The following is an 18685-nucleotide window of genomic DNA, read 5'->3' as shown; positions in this document are numbered from 1 at the left end:
GAATGTCTCAAATAGCAGCTTCATTAAATAGTACCCGCAAAACACCAGTCTCAACGTCAACAGTGAAGAGGCGACTCAGGGATGCTGGTCTTCTAGGCAGAGTTGCAAAGAAAAAGACATCTCAGACTGGCCAATAAAAAGGAAAGATTAAGATGGGCAAAAAAGAACACCGACAGTGGACAGAGGAGCATCCCGGAGTCGCCTCTTCACTGTTGACGTTGAGACTGTCATCAAGACAAAGGGTGGCTACTTTTGAAGAATCTAAAATCTAAAAAATATATTTTGATTTGTTTAACAGTTTTTTGGTTGCTACGTGATTCCATATGTGTTATTTCATAGTTTTGAGGTCTTCACTATTATTCTAGAATGTAGAAAATAGTAAACAAAGACAAATCCTGGAATGAGCAGTTGTCCAAACTTTTGACTGGTACCACACACAGACACTAGATGACTGACAGGGCTCGTTGTTTTGAAGCCACCGCGCCTCGATCTTGGCTCTCCCCCACCATTGTGTTAAAGCCACCATGCCTCCATCTTGGCTCTCCCCCACCACTGTAAAAACTATTTTGGAAGTTATAGAATTGCATTGATTGATTGATTGTTTTTTTTGTGGTTGCTGCCATGTTTATTCTTTTACAGACACCTTAATGCATCGTTTTCAATTATATTATGTGAGCTAAACATAAAAAAATGGAAAATTCAATACCCTACAACATTGCACAGTTTGGTCTTGATCGGATTTAGCTTCAGAGAAACTGCGCAATGAGTGCAGAGAAAAAAATAATACCTCATGCAATTCAAATAACTGAACCGATGGTGAAGTAGTTAACAAAAAAAAAACTAATTGAAATACAATAGAATTCCATTCATTCCAATGGAGGACTACTCCTTCTAGGGAGTGCCAACATGGCCGACCTATTGCTTCAAAGCCTCTCATTGGCCTATACACGGCATTAGCGATCCAATGTTTATCTACACAGTGTACAAACATTAGGAACACCTGCTCCTTCAACGACAGACAGACCAGGTGAAAGCTACGATCCCTTATTAAATCCACTTCAATCCGTATAGATGAAGGGGGAGACCGGTTAAATAGTGATTAAGCCATGAGACATGGATTGTATATCATTCAGAGGGTGAATGGGCAACACAAAATATTGAAGTGCCTTAGAACGGGAGGTAGCAGGTGCCAGGCACACCGGTCTGTGTGTCAAGAACAGCAACGCTGCTGTTTTTTTTCCACGCTCAACAGTTTCCTGTGTGCATCAATAATGGTCCACCACCCAAAGGACATCCGGCAAACTTGTCAACTTGGGAAGCATTCGAGTCAACATGGGCAGCATCCCTGTGGAACGCTTTCGACACCTTGTAGTCCATGCCCCGACTAATTGAGACTGTTCTGAGGGCAAAAGGGTGTGCAACTCAATATTATTAAGGTGTTCCTAATGTTTTCTACACCATTGCAAACAACTGACACCGAGTTAAACGTGTTCGATTTGCTTTGTTTGAATACTACAGTAGCTTGACTAGCCATCACATACACTTGAGGCAAAATTTTAATCTAAAAGCTAAAAAACATCTTACGTCAAACACCAAACAAACTCGGATGACGCGTGGCTCAAAGCTAACAGCTGACTTTTTAACTCGCTGTGTCTTGTTTCCTTTAACAGTAACGTTACAACTTGTACCACCTAGCAAACATTAGCTCACGTTAGCTAGCCAACAGCTGCTAGTTTGACATGAGACACTAGTGAACTGACATGTTAAACTGCCCAGCCCGAAAACAACTGGTAGCTAAACTTGATAAAACAAGCAAAATAAAATATCATGCAAAACATGTCAATGTACATAGCTACCAGGCTAACGAAGAAAAATAGCAAAATATGTTAGCTAACGTTACTCACACTGCCTCCATCTTTTATAATAATTTTCTTAGCCAGAAGAACGCTGCGGTTCAGCCGCTTTTTCTTCTTCTTTTCTCCCGTCATTGTTAACTTATGTCCATTCTTGATGTCAGAGGGGTAACTTCAGTAATAAACTCTGGAAAATGATCAATATTTGCCTTCGCCTTCTCTGGCTACATAGCAAGTGATTACCCAATGCACATATCCCCACCTCATTTTGATCCATCTTCCTGTGTAAAAAACAAACCGCCCCTCCGGCACGAGACTTAGCCCTGATTGGCAGGCACTAAGGAGGCGGAAAAGGAACCTCTGGATTTGATAGGTTCAGTAAAAAGTTTGTACTATCGAACACAAAATGTATTTTGTCGACATCATCTGTAAATTTTGCCAGAACAGAGGAACATCCTTTCAGTACAGTAACACATGCTCTGATATAATTAATTGGAGGCGGCATGTGATCATCTGTCCCTTTTCACCATACAAAAAAAAACCAAGTAGTCTACAGTTACCTTTTCACCTCGTCTTCGTGTATTGGTTGTTTGGCACGTTGACATGTCCATCAAATATGTAAGTGAAAACCCAACATGCAACAATTGCATTGAGTTTACGGGGTTACAGTTCGAGGAAATCAGTCAGTTGAAATACATTCATTAGGCCCTAATCGATGGATTTCAAATGACTGGGAATACAGATGTGCATCTGTTGGTCACAGATACCTTAATTAACAAAAGTGGGCCTCAGGATCTCAAGATGGTATTTTTGTGCATTCAAATTGCCATCATTGTTGTCTGTAGCTTATGCCTGCCCATACCATAACCCTACCGCCACCGTGGGGCACTCTGTTCACAACGTTGACATCAGCAAACCGCTCACCCACAGACACCATACACGAGGCCGGTTGGACGTACTGCCAAATTCTCTAAAATGACGTATGCGGTTTATGGTAGAGAAATGAACATTAAATTCTCTGGCAACAGCTCTGGCGGACATTCCTGCAGTCAGTATGCCAATTGCACGCTCCCTCAAAACTTGAGACATTGTGGCATTGTGTCGTGTTACAAAACCGCACATTTCAGGGGCCTTTTATTGTCCCCAGCACAAGGTGCACCTGTGTAATAAGCATGCTGTTTAAATCAGCTTCTGGATATGCCACACCTGCCAGGTGGATGGATTATCTTGGCAAAGGAGAAATGCTCACTAACAGGGATGTAAACAAATTGTGCACAAAATTAGAGAGAAATAAGCTTTTTGTGCGTATGGAATATTTCTGGGATCTTTAAGTTTCAGCTCATGAAACATGGCACCAACACTTTACATGTTGCGTTTATATTTTTTGTTGTGCCGAGGAGTATTTCTGTCTGAAATAAAGCCCTTTTGTGTGGAAAAACTCATACTGATTGGCTGGGTCTGGCTCCACAGTGGGTGGGCCTATGGCTTCCCATGCCCACCCATGGCTGCACCCCTGCCCAGTCATGGAAATCCACACATTAGGGCCTAATGTATTTATTTCAATTGACTGATTTTCTTATAACTCAGTAAAATCTTAGAAATTGTTGCGTTTACATTTTTGTTCAGTATAATTCAGAATTACCCCATTCATAATACACAGACATGATAAACTGGATGAATTTGTGATACTTGCTAAAGTAATGTACAAAATTACTGATGTGAGCAGGCAGTCAGTCAATCTATGATGAGGGAGAGAGAAGGTGCATTATCTTAAAGGTAGACTCAGCGATATGAAGTAGATGCTCAAAGTAAATAGCATTGTCGGTCAATTTACACAACAACTAAGAGTGTTGAAGTGAGGCTAAACTTCTCCGCTGTTTTGGTCCCGTACGCTTCACATTGTAACTCTGTGAAGCGAACTCATGCAGATTCTGTCTTAGAGCAAAGTCTTGCATCTCACTCATCGCAATCTCTTCAGTGCTGCTCGTGTCTACATCATTTAGCTGAGTCAACATTTAATTGTCATGTTTTTTTGTGGGGGATGCTTGTGAAAATGTAAAAATATGTCAATAAATATATTGTAAAAAAAAAAAAAAAAGGAGGACCAAGGTGAAAATATCCATTTCAATTTCACAGAAAACAGAAAAACACACATATGCTGATAACCTTAAAACAGTCTTGACTGTATTGTTTTCATTTTAGGTTAATTATCAATAAAATAGAACATTTATTTCACAAAGTACCAAACTAGGTGGCATAGAAGTAGTCCATTGCAAACAAGGATCCTGTATTATGGATTTAAAATATTTGGTCCTCGTTATACAGGTGCGACATCAGGAGAGACATCCAAAATACTCTGATTTACAATAACATGAGATTGTACATGGTTAAAATCAAAGGTGCATTGGTACAACAGACTGCACTGTGTCTTGTGTAATTCCATTATGACAGTATTAGAGAACCACAGATGCCTTCTTAAGAGAATCACAATGTCAACAGCAGCATCGTGGACTACAGGAGGAGGGCCAAGCACGCCCCCCCTTCACACAGACTGGGATGTAGTGGAGCAGATCGAGAGCTTCATGTTCCCTAGTGTTCATGTCACTAAGGACCTATCATGGTTCAAACACACCAAGACAGCCGTGAAGAGGGCACGACAACACCTATTCCCTCCTCAGGAGGCTGAAAAGATTTGGCATGGGTCCTTAGATTCTCAAAAGGTTCTACAGCTGCACCATCGAGAGCATTCTGACTGGTTGCATAACCGCTTGGTATGGCATCAGAGGGTAGTTGTACGGCCCAGTGCATCACTGGGACTGAGCTTCCTGCCATCCAGGACCTCTATACCAGGCAGTGTCAAAAGGAAGATCAGTTGGTAGAGCACGGCACTTGCCAGGTTGTGCGTTTCCCACAGTGGACCAGTACGAACAAATATAAAAATGTATGCACTCACTACTGTAAGTCGCTCTGAATAAGAGCATCTGTTAAATGACTAAAATGTAAAAATGTAAGTGACAGACTGTTCTCTCTGCTACCGCATGGCAAGCGGTACCGTAGCGCCAAGTCTAGGACCAAAAGGCTCCTTGAGAGCTTCTACCCCCAAGCCATTAGACTGCTGAACAGTTAATAAAATGGCCACCCGGACTGCCATCTCTTATTTATTCAAATCTTTTTGCACCGACTCTCTTGCACAGGCTCGATGTACCCTCACTGGACTCTAGCCACACACACTACACAACAAGTCCAACACACACACACATACATACATTCACACGCTTCACATACGCTGCTGCTACTTTGTTTATTATCTATGCATATTCACTTTACCCCTACCTACATGTACAGTACCAGTCAAATGTTTGGACACACCTACTCATTCAAGGGGTTTTTCTTACTATTTTCTACATTGTAGAATAATAGTGAAGACATCAACACTATGAAATAACACATGGCATCATGTAGTAATCCCCCAAAAAGTGTTAAACAAATCAAAATATATTTAATATTTGAGATTCTTCAAAGTAGCCACCCTTTGCCTTGGACAGCTTTGCACGCTCTTGGCATTCTCTCAACCAGCTTCATGAGGTAGTCACCTGGAATGCATTTCAATTAAAAGGTGTGCCTTGTTAAAAGTTAATTTGCGGAATTTCTTTCCTTCTTAATGCATTTGAGCCAATCAGTTGTGTTGTGACAAGATAGGGGTGGTATACAGAAGATAGCCCTATTTGGTAAAAGACCAAGTCCGTATTATGGCATGAACAGCTCAAATAAGCAAAGAGAAACGACAGTCCATCATTACTGTAAGACAAGGTCAGTCAGTCAATGTGGAAAATTTCAATAACTTTAAAAAGGTTCTTCAAGTGCAGTCGCAAAAACCATCAAGCGCTATGATGAAACTGGCTCACATGAGGACCGACACAGGACAGGAAAACCCAGAGTTACCTCTGCTGCAGATAAGTTCATTAGAGTTACCAGCCTCAGAAATTGCAGCCCAAATAAATGCTTAGTTCAAGTTAGACACATCTCAAATTGCTTCAAAGAAACCACTACTAAAGGACACTAAGAGGAAGACACTTGCTTGGCCAAGAATCACGAGTAATGTACATTAGACCGGTGGAAATCTGTCCTTTTAGTCGGAGTCCAAATTGGAGATTTTTGGTTCCAACCGCCCTGTCTTTGTGAGATGCAGAGTAGGTGAATGGATGATCTCTCTATGTGTGGTTCCCACTGTGACGCATGGAGGTGTGGGGGTGCTTTGCTGGTGACACTGTCAGTGATTTAGAATTCAAAACGCACCCTTAACCAGCATTCTGCAGCAATACGCCACCCCATCTTGTTTGCGTTTAGTGGGACTATCATTTGTTTTTCAACAGGACAATGACCCAAAACACACTATTTGACCAAGGAGAGGGATTGAGTGCTGCATCAGATGACCTTGCGTCCACAATCACCTGACCTCAAACCAATTGAGATGGTTTGGGATGAGTTGGACCACAGTGTGAAGGAAAAGCAGCCAACAAGTGTTCAGCATATTTTATTTTTATTTTATTTCACCTTTATTTAACCAGGTAGGCAAGTTGAGAACAAGTTCTCATTTACAATTGTGGGAACTCCTTCAAGACTGTTGGTAAAGCATTCCTCATGAAGCTGGTTGAGAAAAAGCCAAGAGCGTGCAAAGCTGTCCATCAAGGCAAAGGGTGGCTACTTTGAAGAATCTAAAATATATTTAGATTTGTTTAACACTTTTTGGGTTACTACGTACATGATTTCATGTGTTATTTCATAATTGTGATATCTTCACTATTATTTTACAATGTAGAAATTAGTACAAATAAAGAAAAACTCTTGAATGAGTAGGTGTGTCCAAACTTTTGACTGGTCCTGTAAATATTACCTCAGTTACCTAGACTAACCCGTACCCCTGCACATTGACTTGGTATAGGTACCCCTTGTATACAGCCCCGTTATTGTGTTACTATTTCCCCTAGAGTAGCACATTTTTCTTACCTTTTAAAAACTAAGCATTTTAAGGTAAGGTCTACATCTGTTGTTTTCGGCGCATGTGACAAACAAAATTAGATTTGATTTGAGCTTTGATCATTACACACACACACACATTAATGGATGTAGGAAAATATACATCATGTGCTTGGTTCTTGTTGCCATAACACAACTCCAACGCTATCAGTCGAAGAACTAGCATCGTGTATTGTCCACCTGTCGGAGGACAATATGGCCCAGTCCTAGATGTCCTCTAGCCTGGTCCCAGATCTGTTTAGTGCTCTTTCCAACTACATTTCTGTCATTGTACAGCCATGTTTGGCATGACAATTCCATTTGGAGCAAAAACAGACTGGCACCCAGGCTAGTCCTCTTCCTCATCTATGAAAGGGATGTCCAGTTCTGAGAAGTTCCTGCTCCTGGTCTTGTTGTAGGCTGGGGGTTCTATCCATCTAGCCTGGTCATGGCCTGTGGCTGTAGTAGTTCTCTGGGCCAGGTCAGGTGGCTTAGGAGGGCACTCCTGCCTCTGGCTCCTCCACAACAGGTTCACTCTGCCTGGTGGAGAAAGTCTGGATTATTAAGAGGCGTTGGCTAAACCACATACTGATCTGGGACCAGCAGGCTAGTTAAAACAGGGCCTGGTAGAGACACTCTGAATTAATCTAATAGCAGCTGGTCCCAGATCTGTAGGTGCTGGGAATGACAATGAGAATCAGAGGAGTTAATATAATATTAGACATTTAGGTTGTCCCGGGAATCAAATCCACTATACTGGCTCTTGCAAGCACCATGCTCTACCAACTGAGCTACACAAAGCGTATACAGATCGGGTACCAGGCTCATATAACAGGCTGATACAGTCGGCCTGCTCCTGATAATAATGAAAAAAGGTTCTTCAGTCAGAAATGAACAAAGACACCAAGAAATACCATAGTTACTGTTACCTGGTTACAAAAAAAACAGAAATACCATAGTTACTGTTACCTGGTTACACAAAACCCAGAAATAACATAGTTACTGTTACCTGGTTACGCAAAAAACACAGAAATACCAAAGTTACTGGTAAGGCTGTCAGTAAATCATTCACCTGGTTACACAAAACCCACACTAAATGTATGCAGACTGCATGCATGACCCACTTTAACAGGGAATACTGTAATATAGCCAGGAGTTGGCTAGCAGGAGATCGGTAAAAATACCTCAAATGCTGTATGTCAACCAATGTCCCAGTAAAAGAGAAACAAGACTTTATTTTACAAGAATCTAGAATCTCATAGTAGCACCATCACAACGTACTTATTAGGTTATTGTTTTCATAAGTCATTTCTAAGTTTCTACCTGGGCTGTAAAATAAAGCGTAGGCTGTAAAATAAAGAGTAGGCTGTTACAGTGGGCTGTAAAATAAAGTGTAGACTGTTACACTGGGCTGTAAAATAAAGCGTAGGCTGTAACAGTGGGCTGTAAAATAAAGCATAGGCTGTAACAGTGGGCTGTAAAATAAAGAGTAGGCTGTAAAATAAAGAGTAGGCTGTTACAGTGGGCTGTAAAATAAAGAGTAGGCTGTTACAGTGGGCTGTAAAATAAAGCGTAGGCTGTCAAATAAAGCGTAGACTGTTACAGTGGTCTGTAAAATAAAGCGTAGGCTGTAAAATAAAGTGTTGGCTGTTACAGTGGGCTGTAAAATAAAGTGTTGGCTGTTACAGTGGGCTGTAAAATAAAGCGTAGGCTGTCAAATAAAGCGTAGACTGTTACAGTGGTCTGTAAAATAAAGCGTAGGCTGTAAAATAAAGTGTTGGCTGTTACAGTGGGCTGTAAAATAAAGCGTAGGCTGTTACAGTGGGCTGGAAAATAAAGCGTAGGCTGTCAAATAAAGCGTAGACTGTTACAGTGGTCTGTAAAATAAAGCGTAGGCTGTAAAATAAAGTGTTGGCTGTTACAGTGGGCTGTAAAATAAAGTGTTGGCTGTTACAGTGGGCTGTAAAATAAAGTGTTGGCTGTTACAGTGGGCTGTAAAATAAAGTGTTGGCTGTTACAGTGGGCTGTAAAATAAAGTGTTGGCTGTTACAGTGGGCTGTAAAATAAAGTGTAGGCTGTAACAGTGGGCTGTAAAATAAAGCGTAGGCTGTAAAATAAAGTGTTGGCTGTTACAGTGGGCTGTAAAATAAAGTGTTGGCTGTTACAGTGGGCTGTAAAATAAAGTGTTGGCTGTTACAGTGGGCTGTAAAATAAAGCGTTGGCTGTTACAGTGGGCTGTAAAATAAAGCGTAGGCTGTAAAATAAAGCGTAGGCTGTTACAGTGGGCTGTAAAATAAAGAGTAGGCCGTAAAATAAAGCGTAAGCTGTTACAGTGGGCTGTAAAATAAAGTGTAGGCTGCAAAAGTGGGCTGTACAATAAAGAGTAGACTGTAAAATAAAGTGTAGGCTGTAACAGTGGGCTGTACAATAAAGAGTAGACTGTAAAATAAAGCATAGGCTGTAACAGTGGGCTGTACAATAAAGAGTAGGCTGTAAAATAAAGTGTAGGCTGTAACAGTGGGCTGTAAAATAAAGCGTAGGCTGTAACAGTGGGCTGTAAAATAAAGCGTAGGCTGTAACAGTGGGCTGTAAAATAAAGCGCAGGCTGTAATAGTGGGCTGTAAAATAAAGCGTAGGCTGTAACAATGGGCTGTAAAATAAAGTGTAGGCTGTAACAGTGGGCTGTAAAATAAAGCGTAGGCTGTAACAGTGGGCTGTAAAATAAAGCGTAGGCTGTAACAGTGGGCTGTAAAATAAAGCGTAGGCTGTAACAGTGGGCTGTAAAATAAAGAGTAGGCTGTAATATAAAGCGTAGGCTGTAAAATAAAGAGTAGGCTGTTACAGTGGGCTGTAAAATAAAGCGTAGGCTGTAAAATAAAGAGTAGGCTGTTACAGCGGGCTGTAAAATAAAGCGTAGGCTGTTACAGTGGGCTGTAAAATAAAACGTAGGCTGTAAAATAAAGCGTAGGCAGTAAAATAAAGAGTAGGCTGTAACAGTGGGCTGTAAAAAAAAAAGCGTAGGCTGTAACAGTGGGCTGTAAAATAAAGTGTAGGCTGTTACAGTGGGCTGTAAAATAAAGTGTAGGCTGTTACAGTGGGCTGTAAAATAAAGTGTAGGCTGTAAAATAAAGCGTAGGCTGTAACAGTGGGCTGTAAAATAAAGATTAGACTGTGAAATAAAGTGTAGGCTGTAACAGTGGGCTGTAAAATAAGGTGTAGGCTGTAAAATAAAGAGTAGACTGTAAAATAAAGCGTAGGCTGTAACAGTGGGCTGTAAAATAAAGTGTAGGCTGTAAAATAAAGCGTAGGCTGTAACAGTGGGCTGTAAAATAAAGAATAGGCTGTAAAATAAGTGTCGGCTGTAAAATAAAGTGTAGGCTGTAAAATAAAGCGTAGGCTGTAAAATAAAGTGTAGGCTGTAAAATAAAGCGTAGGCTGTAAAATAAAGTGTAGGCTGTAAAATAAAGAATAGGCTGTAAAATAAAGCGTAGGCTGTAAAATAAAGTGTAGGCTGTAAAATAAAGCGTAGGCTGTAAAATAAAGTGTGGGTTGTAAAATAAAGAATAGGCTGTAAAATAAAGCGTAGGCTGTAAAATAAAGCGTAGGCTTTAACAGTGGGCTGTAAAATAAAGAGTAGGCTGTAAAATAAAGTGTAGGCTGTAACAGTGGGCTGTAAAATAAAGCGTAGGCTGTAAAATAAAGCGTAGGCTGTAAAATAAAGCGTAGGCTGTAAAATAAAGAATAGGCTGTAAAATAAAGTGTAGGCTGTAAAATAAAGAATAGGCTGTAAAATAAAGTGTAGGCTGTAAAATAAAGTGTAGGCTGTAACAGTGGTCTGTAAAATAAAGTGTAGGCTGTAACAGTGGGCTGTAAAATAAAGTGTAGGCTGTAACAGTGGGCTGTAAAATAAAGCGTAGGCTGTAAAATAAAGCGTAGGCTGTAACAGTGGTCTGTAAAATAAAGTGTAGGCTGTAACAGTGGGCTGTAAAATAAAGTGTAGGCTGTAAAATAAAGCGTAGGCTGTAAAATAAAGCGTAGGCTGTAAAATAAAGAATAGGCTGTAAAATAAAGAATAGGCTGTAAAATAAAGTGTAGGCTGTAAAATAAAGAATAGGCTGTAAAATAAAGTGTAGGCTGTAAAATAAAGTGTAGGCTGTAAAATAAAGTGTAGGCTGTAAAATAAAGCGTAGGCTGTAAAATAAAGCGTAGGCTTTAACAGTGGGCTGTAAAATAAAGCCTTACCGAAAACAAACAGTTGAAAAGAGTTGAAGTGCAAGAAGGAAGAGGACCTCTCTACTGACCTTCTCTGTCTCCATTTTCCCCACTATCCTCTAACGGGGGTGGACAATTCCAGCCCTTGTGGGCCTGATTGGTGTCACAGCTAACACACCAGACTCCAATAATCAACTAATCATGATCTTCAGTTTAGAATGACATGTGATTAATCAGCTGTGTTTTCTAGGGATGGAGAAGAAGTGTGACACCAATCAGGCCCCAGAGGACTGGAGTTGCCCACCCCTGCATCTAGCACGATGGTGTAGGCCTACCATACCCCTCTACTGACCTTCTGAGTCCAGGCTCTCTGAGCTGATTGATGACTCAGAGTCCATGTTGTCGTTGTCGGAGTTCTCCTGCTCCAGCTCTGGCAACCTGCATGCCAGCTCCTCCCTGAAAAACACATACACGCACCCTTCCAGGAATGGTTTGACAAACACTAAGCTGAGCTGTATGGTATCTGGTGCCAGCTATAACATACTTACTATAACAGTCATATATTTCACAGAGTCCAGCACGTTACAAACACATTAACACCATGAAATATACAGAACTAAACAGCTTCTACAGTACCAACTAAGACAGTGTTTCTCTTTAACAGTTATATGTGTTGTTCTAGGGTCGAGACGACATGTTGCCCCCGACAACAGAGAACGAGAGGAGTCTCCATCTCTTCACTCACTTCTCCTGCTTGATGGATTTTATCCTTTCGATGAGGGTCCTCTCTGATTCCATGTCTATATCCAACAGGTCAAGGTTGTCCATGTGAGGGGTGTCCGGCTCCGATGAAGGTTTCTCTGAGATCTGTAGATATACAGTAGAGATGAGTCAATACACCAGAGACAGGAAGACAAACCGCTTTAGGGAACCTGGCATTCCCAAAGTGAAATTCTCAGTGGGAATGATGGAACTTCCCACAGTGATCCATATCCGTATTCACAGATATTCTCAGTATATCAAGTTTATATTCACAGTAGAGCATTAAAGGGTAATCAGAATAGATACACTACATGGCCAAAAGTATGTGGACACCATTTCAAATTAGTGGATTTGGCTATTTCAGCCACACCCGTTGCTGACAGGCGTGTAAAATCGAACACACAGCCATAAAATCGCATTAGAGAAACATTGGCAATAGAATGGCCTTACTGAAGAGCTCAGTGACTTTCAACGTGGCACCGTCATAGGATGCCACCTTTCCAACAAGTCCGTTCGTCAAATTTCTGCCCTGCTAGAGCTTCCCCGGTCAACTGTAAGTGATGTTATTGCGAAGTGGAAACGTTTAGAAGCAACAACGGCTCAGCTGCAAAGTGGTAGGCCACACAAGCTCACAGAACAGGACCACTGGGTGCTCACTATCGAGTTCCATTTGCCTCTGGAAGCAACGTCAACACAATAACTGTTCGTCAGAAGCTTCCCGAAATAGGCCTCCATGGCCGAGCAGCCGCACACAAGCCTAAGATCATCATGCGTAATGCCAAACATCGGCTGGAGGGGTGTAAAGCTTGCCGCCATTGGACTCTGGAGCAGTGGAAACGCGTTCTCTGGAGTGATGAATCACGCTTCACCATCTGGCAGTGCGACGGACGAATCTGGGTTTGGCGGATGCCAGGAGAACGCTACCTGCCACAATGCATAGTGCCAACTGTAAAGTTTGGTGTAGGAGGAATAATGGTCTGGGGCTCTTTTTAATGGTTCAGGCTAGTCCCCTTAGTTCCAGTGAAGGGAAATCTTAACGCTACAGCATACAATGACATTCTAGACGACTCTGTGCTTCCAACTTTGTGACAACAGTATGGAGTAGGGTGTGAGCACACTGTCCTTACAGTGTTCTGTCTCTTGAGTTTGAGCTGGTTGACGGCCAGGGCCTCAGCGTATTCCAGCTCGGTGATATCCTGCATCTTCTCAGTGTACCGTCTGAACTGTTCCGAGATCAGGATCTCCACACACCTGGGGGAGAGAGGAAACGTCAGGGGTTAGGGCTTCTTACAACCAAAATAAATCCCAGAATGCTTACTAAGGACTGACTCCATCCTACCTTGAGATATACTGTATGTACACACATGTAACCCTAAACTAGGAAGTAGCATATACTGTATTCCATTGTGCTAGTCTCTTTTTAACGTTTGCTGAACATATGTTTTGTGACATCTAATACCTGCTCAAAGACATTGGATGTGCGTATGTAAACCTTTCCTATATAGACTCACGTGGTTGTCTTGGAGACGTCCTTCAAGACTAGGAAGGGGTCAGTGGTGTCTTGGGATCGCAGGATGCAGGGGGCAAACACTATGGCCAGGGAGTTTGCTGACATCCTGTTGTGTTCTTCCTCCTTTGCCACTCTGGAGGAAGTAAAAAAAAAAACCTCCATCAAGATCTGACACAGCACGTCTACTATCGTCCTAATACACAACACGGTTATAAATGACCTGTGGCATAACCAGGGCCCGGAGTTTTCCCTGGTCAGGTCATGTGGTTAGGGAAAACTCAGGGACCTAAGTTCAAGCCTAGCGGGAAAGCCTTTGTACGACAGATGGTGATTTACAAACATCAGTCAACATGAATACACATATGTGTAAAAGAGTGAAAAACAGAACGGGGGGTATATAACCTATCTGACCAAGTGAAAAGGGGGTATATAACCTGCCTGACCAGATGAAAGGGTGGTATAACCTGCCTGACCAGATTAAAGGGTGGTATATAATAACCTACCTGACCAGATTAAAGGGGGGTATATAATAACCTACCTGACTAGATTAAAGGGTGGTATATAATAACCTACCTGACCAGATTAAAGGGGAGTATATAATAACCTACCTGACCAGATTAAAGGGGGGTATATAATAACCTACCTGACCAGATTCAAGGGTGGTATATAATAACCTACCTGACTAGATTAAAGGGTGGTATATAATAACCTACCTGACCAGATGAAAGGGGGGTATATAATAACCTACCTGACCAGATGAAAGGGTGGTATATAATAACCTACCTGACCAGATTAAAGGGGGGTATAACCTACCTGACCAGATTAAAGGGTGGTATATAATAACCTACCTGACCAGATTAAAGGGTGGTATATAATAACCTACCTGACCAGATTAAAGGGGGGTATATAAAAACCTACCTGACCAGATGAAAGGGGTTATAACCTACCTGACCAGATTAAAGGGGGGTATATAATAACCTACCTGACCAGATGAAAGGGGGGTATATAATAACCTACCTGACCAGATTAAAGGGGGGTATAACCTACCTGACCAGATTAAAGGGTGGTATATAATAACCTACCTGACCAGATTAAAGGGGGGTATATAAAAACCTACCTGACCAGATGAAAGGGGTTATAACCTACCTGACCAGATTAAAGGGGGGTATATAATAACCTACCTGACCAGATGAAAGGGTGGTATATAATAACCTACCTGACCAGATTAAAGGGGGGTATATAATAACCTACCTGACCAGATTAAAGGGGGGTATAACCTACCTGACCAGATTAAAGGGGGGTATATAATAACCTACCTGACCAGATTAAAGGGGGGTATATAATAACCTACCTGACCAGATTAAAGGGTGGTATATAATAACCTACCTGACCAGATGAAAGGGGAGTATATAATAACCTACCTGACCAGATTAAAGGGGGGTATATAATAACCTACCTGACCAGATTAAAGGGGAGTATATAATAACCTACCTGACCATATTAAAGGGGGGTATATAATAACCTACCTGACCAGATGAAAGGGGAGTATATAATAACCTACCTGACCAGATGAAAGGGGGGTAGATAATAACCTACCTGACCAGATTAAAGGGTGGTATATAATAACCTACCTGACCAGATTAAAGGGTGGTATAACCTACCTGACCAGATGAAAGGGGGGTATATAATAACCTACCTGACCAGATTAAAGGGGGGTATAACCTACCTGACCAGATTAAAGGGTGGTATAACCTACCTGACCAGATGAAAGGGGGGTATATAATAACCTACCTGACCAGATTAAAGGGGGGTATAACCTACCTGACCAGATTAAAGGGTGGTATATAATAACCTACCTGACCAGATTAAAGGGGGGTATATAATAACCTACCTGACCAGATTAAAGGGGGGTATATAATAACCTACCTGACCAGATTAAAGGGGGGTATAACCTACCTGACCAGATTAAAGGGTGGTATATAATAACCTACCTGACCAGATTAAAGGGGGGTATAACCTACCTGACCAGATTAAAGGGTGGTATATAATAACCTACCTGACCAGATTAAAGGGGGGTATAACCTACCTGACCAGATTAAAGGGTGGTATATAATAACCTACCTGACCAGATTAAAGGGGGGTATATAATAACCTACCTGACCAGATTAAAGGGGGGTATAACCTACCTGACCAGATTAAAGGGTGGTATATAATAACCTACCTGACCAGATTAAAGGGGGGTATAACCTACCTGACCAGATTAAAGGGTGGTATATAATAACCTACCTGACCAGATTAAAGGGGGGTATATAATAACCTACCTGACCAGATTAAAGGGGGGTATAACCTACCTGACCAGATTAAAGGGTGGTATATAATAACCTACCTGACCAGATTAAAGGGTGGTATATAATAACCTACCTGACCAGATTAAAGGGGGGTATAACCTACCTGACCAGATTAAAGGGTGGTATATAATAACCTACCTGACCAGATTAAAGGGGGGTATATAATAACCTGCCTGACCAGATGAAAGGGGGGTATATAATAACCTACCTGACCAGATTAAAGGGGGGTATAACCTACCTGACCAGATTAAAGGGTGGTATATAATAACCTACCTGACCAGATTAAAGGGGGGTATATAATAACCTACCTGACCAGATTAAAGGGGGGTATATAATAACCTACCTGACCAGATTAAAGGGGGGTATATAAAAACCTACCTGACCAGATGAAAGGGGTTATAACCTACCTGACCAGATTAAAGGGGGGTATAACCTACCTGACCAGATGAAAGGGGGGTATATAATAACCTACTTGACCAGATTAAAGGGGGGTATATAATACCTATCTGACCAGATGAAAGGGTAGTATATAATAACCTACCTGACCAGATTAAAGGGTGGTATATAATAACCTACCTGACCAGATTAAAGGGGGGTATAACCTACCTGACCAGATTAAAGGGGGGTATATAATAACCTACCTGACCAGATTAAAGGGGAGTATATAATAACCTACCTGACCAGATTAAAGGGGGGTATAACCTACCTGACCAGATTAAAGGGTGGTATAACCTACCTGACCAGATGAAAGGGGGGTATATAATAACCTACCTGACCAGATTAAAGGGGGGTATATAATAACCTACCTGACCAGATTAAAGGGGGGTATATAAAAACCTACCTGACCAGATTAAAGGGTGGTATAACCTACCTGACCAGATTAAAGGGGGGTATATAATAACCTACCTGACCAGATTAAAGGGGGGTATATAAAAACCTACCTGACCAGATTAAAGGGTGGTATAACCTACCTGACCAGATTAAAGGGGGGTATATAATAACCTACCTGACCAGATTAATGGGGGGTATATAATAACCTACCTGACCAGATTAAAGGGGGGTATATAATAACCTACCTGACCAGATTAATGGGGGGTATAACCTACCTGACCAGATGAAAGGGGGGTATATAATAACCTACCTGACCATATTAAAGGGTGGTATATAATAACCTACCTGACCAGATTCAAGGGTGGTATATAATAACCTACCTGACCATATTAAAGGGGGGTATATAATAACCTACCTGACTAGATTAAAGGGGGGTATATAATAACCTACCTGACCAGATGAAAGGGTAGTATAACCTACCTGACCAGATTAAAGTTTTTTTTAAATGTTTTATTTAACTAGGCAAGTCAATTAAGAACAAATTCTTATTTACAATGACGGCCTATCGGGGAAAAGTTGGTTAACTGCCTTGTTCAGTGGCAGAACGACATATTTTTACCTTGTCAGCTCTGGGACTTGATCCAGCAACCTTTCGGTTACTGACCCAACGCTCTAACCACTAGACTACCTGCTGCCCCAAACCTACCTGACCAGGTGAAAGGTGGGTATAACCTACCTGACCAGGCGAAAGAGGGGTATAACCTACCTGACCAGGTGAAAGCGGGGTATAACCTACCTGACCAGGTGAAAGAGGGGTATAACCTACCTGACCAGGTGAAAGTGGGGTTTAACCTACCTGACCAGGTGAAATAGGGGTATAATCTACCTGACCAGGTGAAAGAGGGGTATAACCTACCTGACCAGGTGAAAGAGGGGTATAACCTACCTGACCAGGTGAAAGCAGGGTATAACCTACCTGACCAGGTGAAAGAGGGGTATAACCTACCTGACTAGGTGAAAGAGGGGTATAACCTACCTGACTAGGTGAAAGTGGGGTTTAACCTACCTGACCAGGTTAAAGCAGGATTTAACCTACCTGACCAGGTGAAAGCAGGATTTAACCTACCTGACCAGGTGAAAGACCAATCTCTCCAGTGTTTTGAAGTTAGCGGAGGGAAGCTCGTCCAGTTTCTGGTAGACCGCACGAAGCCGCTCAGATTGCTCTGGCAACTCTGCACATGAAATGTCACAATGTCAAATACAGTTATTTCAAGTACTTGAGGTTCGCTTGATTTAGCTTGACTGCCTGGTGTGCAGGGTGGGCGGGGGTCTGCAGAGTTTCACATTTGGGACTATACCATTGGTTCAATTGTAGCCTAGTGGGCAAGCTAAATGAAGCACACAAGTATTTTAAATGGATTTCACTTTCAACTCTGTACATTCAAAACATAGGTTTTTAAACCTTTTTGCTACGCTGTGACATTCTGAACAGGACCCATGAGACAGACTCACCGACGGCGTGAAGGAAGTCCTTGTAGAGGCGGTAAGTAAGGAGGGGGTCAGGCAGCTCTCTGAGCCAGCGTTTCACCAGGCCAGTCATCGTGTGGATGGAGTAGTTCTCCAGAGTCGCCGTCTCAGGGTCTGACAAAACAAAAAAAGAGATTGCACTTAATTTTACGGTAGTTTCTACCGGTACCTGCAATGCGCCGGATGATGTCATGCCATAGTTCTATGTTGTTCATGGCAGCTGGTAGGTCCTCTGTTCTGACACCAGTGTCTCGGCAGATGGTTCCCACATAATACATTCAATAGGAAAACAATGTTTTCTGGAAAAATGGACTTACTTGTGTCCAGTAATTGGTGTAATTCCCTGGCGTGTGAGGCAGAACCAGATTTACGGTAGAGGCCCTCTGTGTACAGGCCATTCATCTCAACATGCTCCAGCATCATCAGAAGTACCATGGGGATTGGGTAGGTCTTACTGGTCAGTACACACACCTGCACCCCAAAGTGCAGACAGCCAGGTCTCCCATCGTCCTGGCAACACACAGGATTAATCAATAGTCTTGACAAACCTCACATCACTAAGTTAACTTTACTTGCTAAAATGGAGTTCAAAATGGAGCCGGAGAAGAATAGAGACATTTACATGT

The 18685-nt window shown here is 41.9% G+C and overlaps 2 protein-coding genes across 3 annotated transcripts in view; both read right to left on the bottom strand.

Annotated features, from left to right (window-relative positions):
* Positions 1 to 2147, bottom strand: part of LOC129813578 (hippocampus abundant transcript 1 protein-like) — a 43546-nt gene extending 41399 nt beyond the window's left edge. Inside the window, exon 1 of the mRNA XM_055865900.1 lies at positions 1905 to 2147. Coding sequence (XP_055721875.1) covers positions 1905 to 1988 — 84 coding nt within the window. The 5' untranslated portion in view covers positions 1989 to 2147. The remainder of the gene's footprint in view (positions 1 to 1904) is intronic.
* Positions 2148 to 3963: 1816 nt separating this feature from the next.
* The window catches only part of LOC129813577 (unconventional myosin-IXb-like), an 85989-nt gene continuing 71267 nt past the window's right edge, over positions 3964 to 18685 (bottom strand). For both annotated transcript variants that reach the window (XM_055865897.1, XM_055865899.1), the window contains exons 34-41: positions 18377 to 18569; positions 18045 to 18173; positions 17659 to 17764; positions 13355 to 13486; positions 12971 to 13094; positions 11827 to 11948; positions 11434 to 11537; positions 3964 to 7409 (exon numbers count right to left, since the gene is read on the bottom strand). In XM_055865897.1, the coding sequence (XP_055721872.1) occupies positions 7219 to 7409; positions 11434 to 11537; positions 11827 to 11948; positions 12971 to 13094; positions 13355 to 13486; positions 17659 to 17764; positions 18045 to 18173; positions 18377 to 18569 (1101 nt within the window). In that variant the 3' untranslated portion in view covers positions 3964 to 7218. The remainder of the gene's footprint in view (positions 7410 to 11433; positions 11538 to 11826; positions 11949 to 12970; positions 13095 to 13354; positions 13487 to 17658; positions 17765 to 18044; positions 18174 to 18376; positions 18570 to 18685) is intronic.

This window comes from Salvelinus fontinalis, chromosome 17 (genome assembly GCF_029448725.1).
Source record: "Salvelinus fontinalis isolate EN_2023a chromosome 17, ASM2944872v1, whole genome shotgun sequence".
NCBI lineage: Eukaryota > Metazoa > Chordata > Actinopteri > Salmoniformes > Salmonidae > Salvelinus > Salvelinus fontinalis.
The sequence above is the reverse complement of the archived record's forward strand: the minus strand, read 5'-3'. Positions and strand labels throughout refer to the sequence as shown.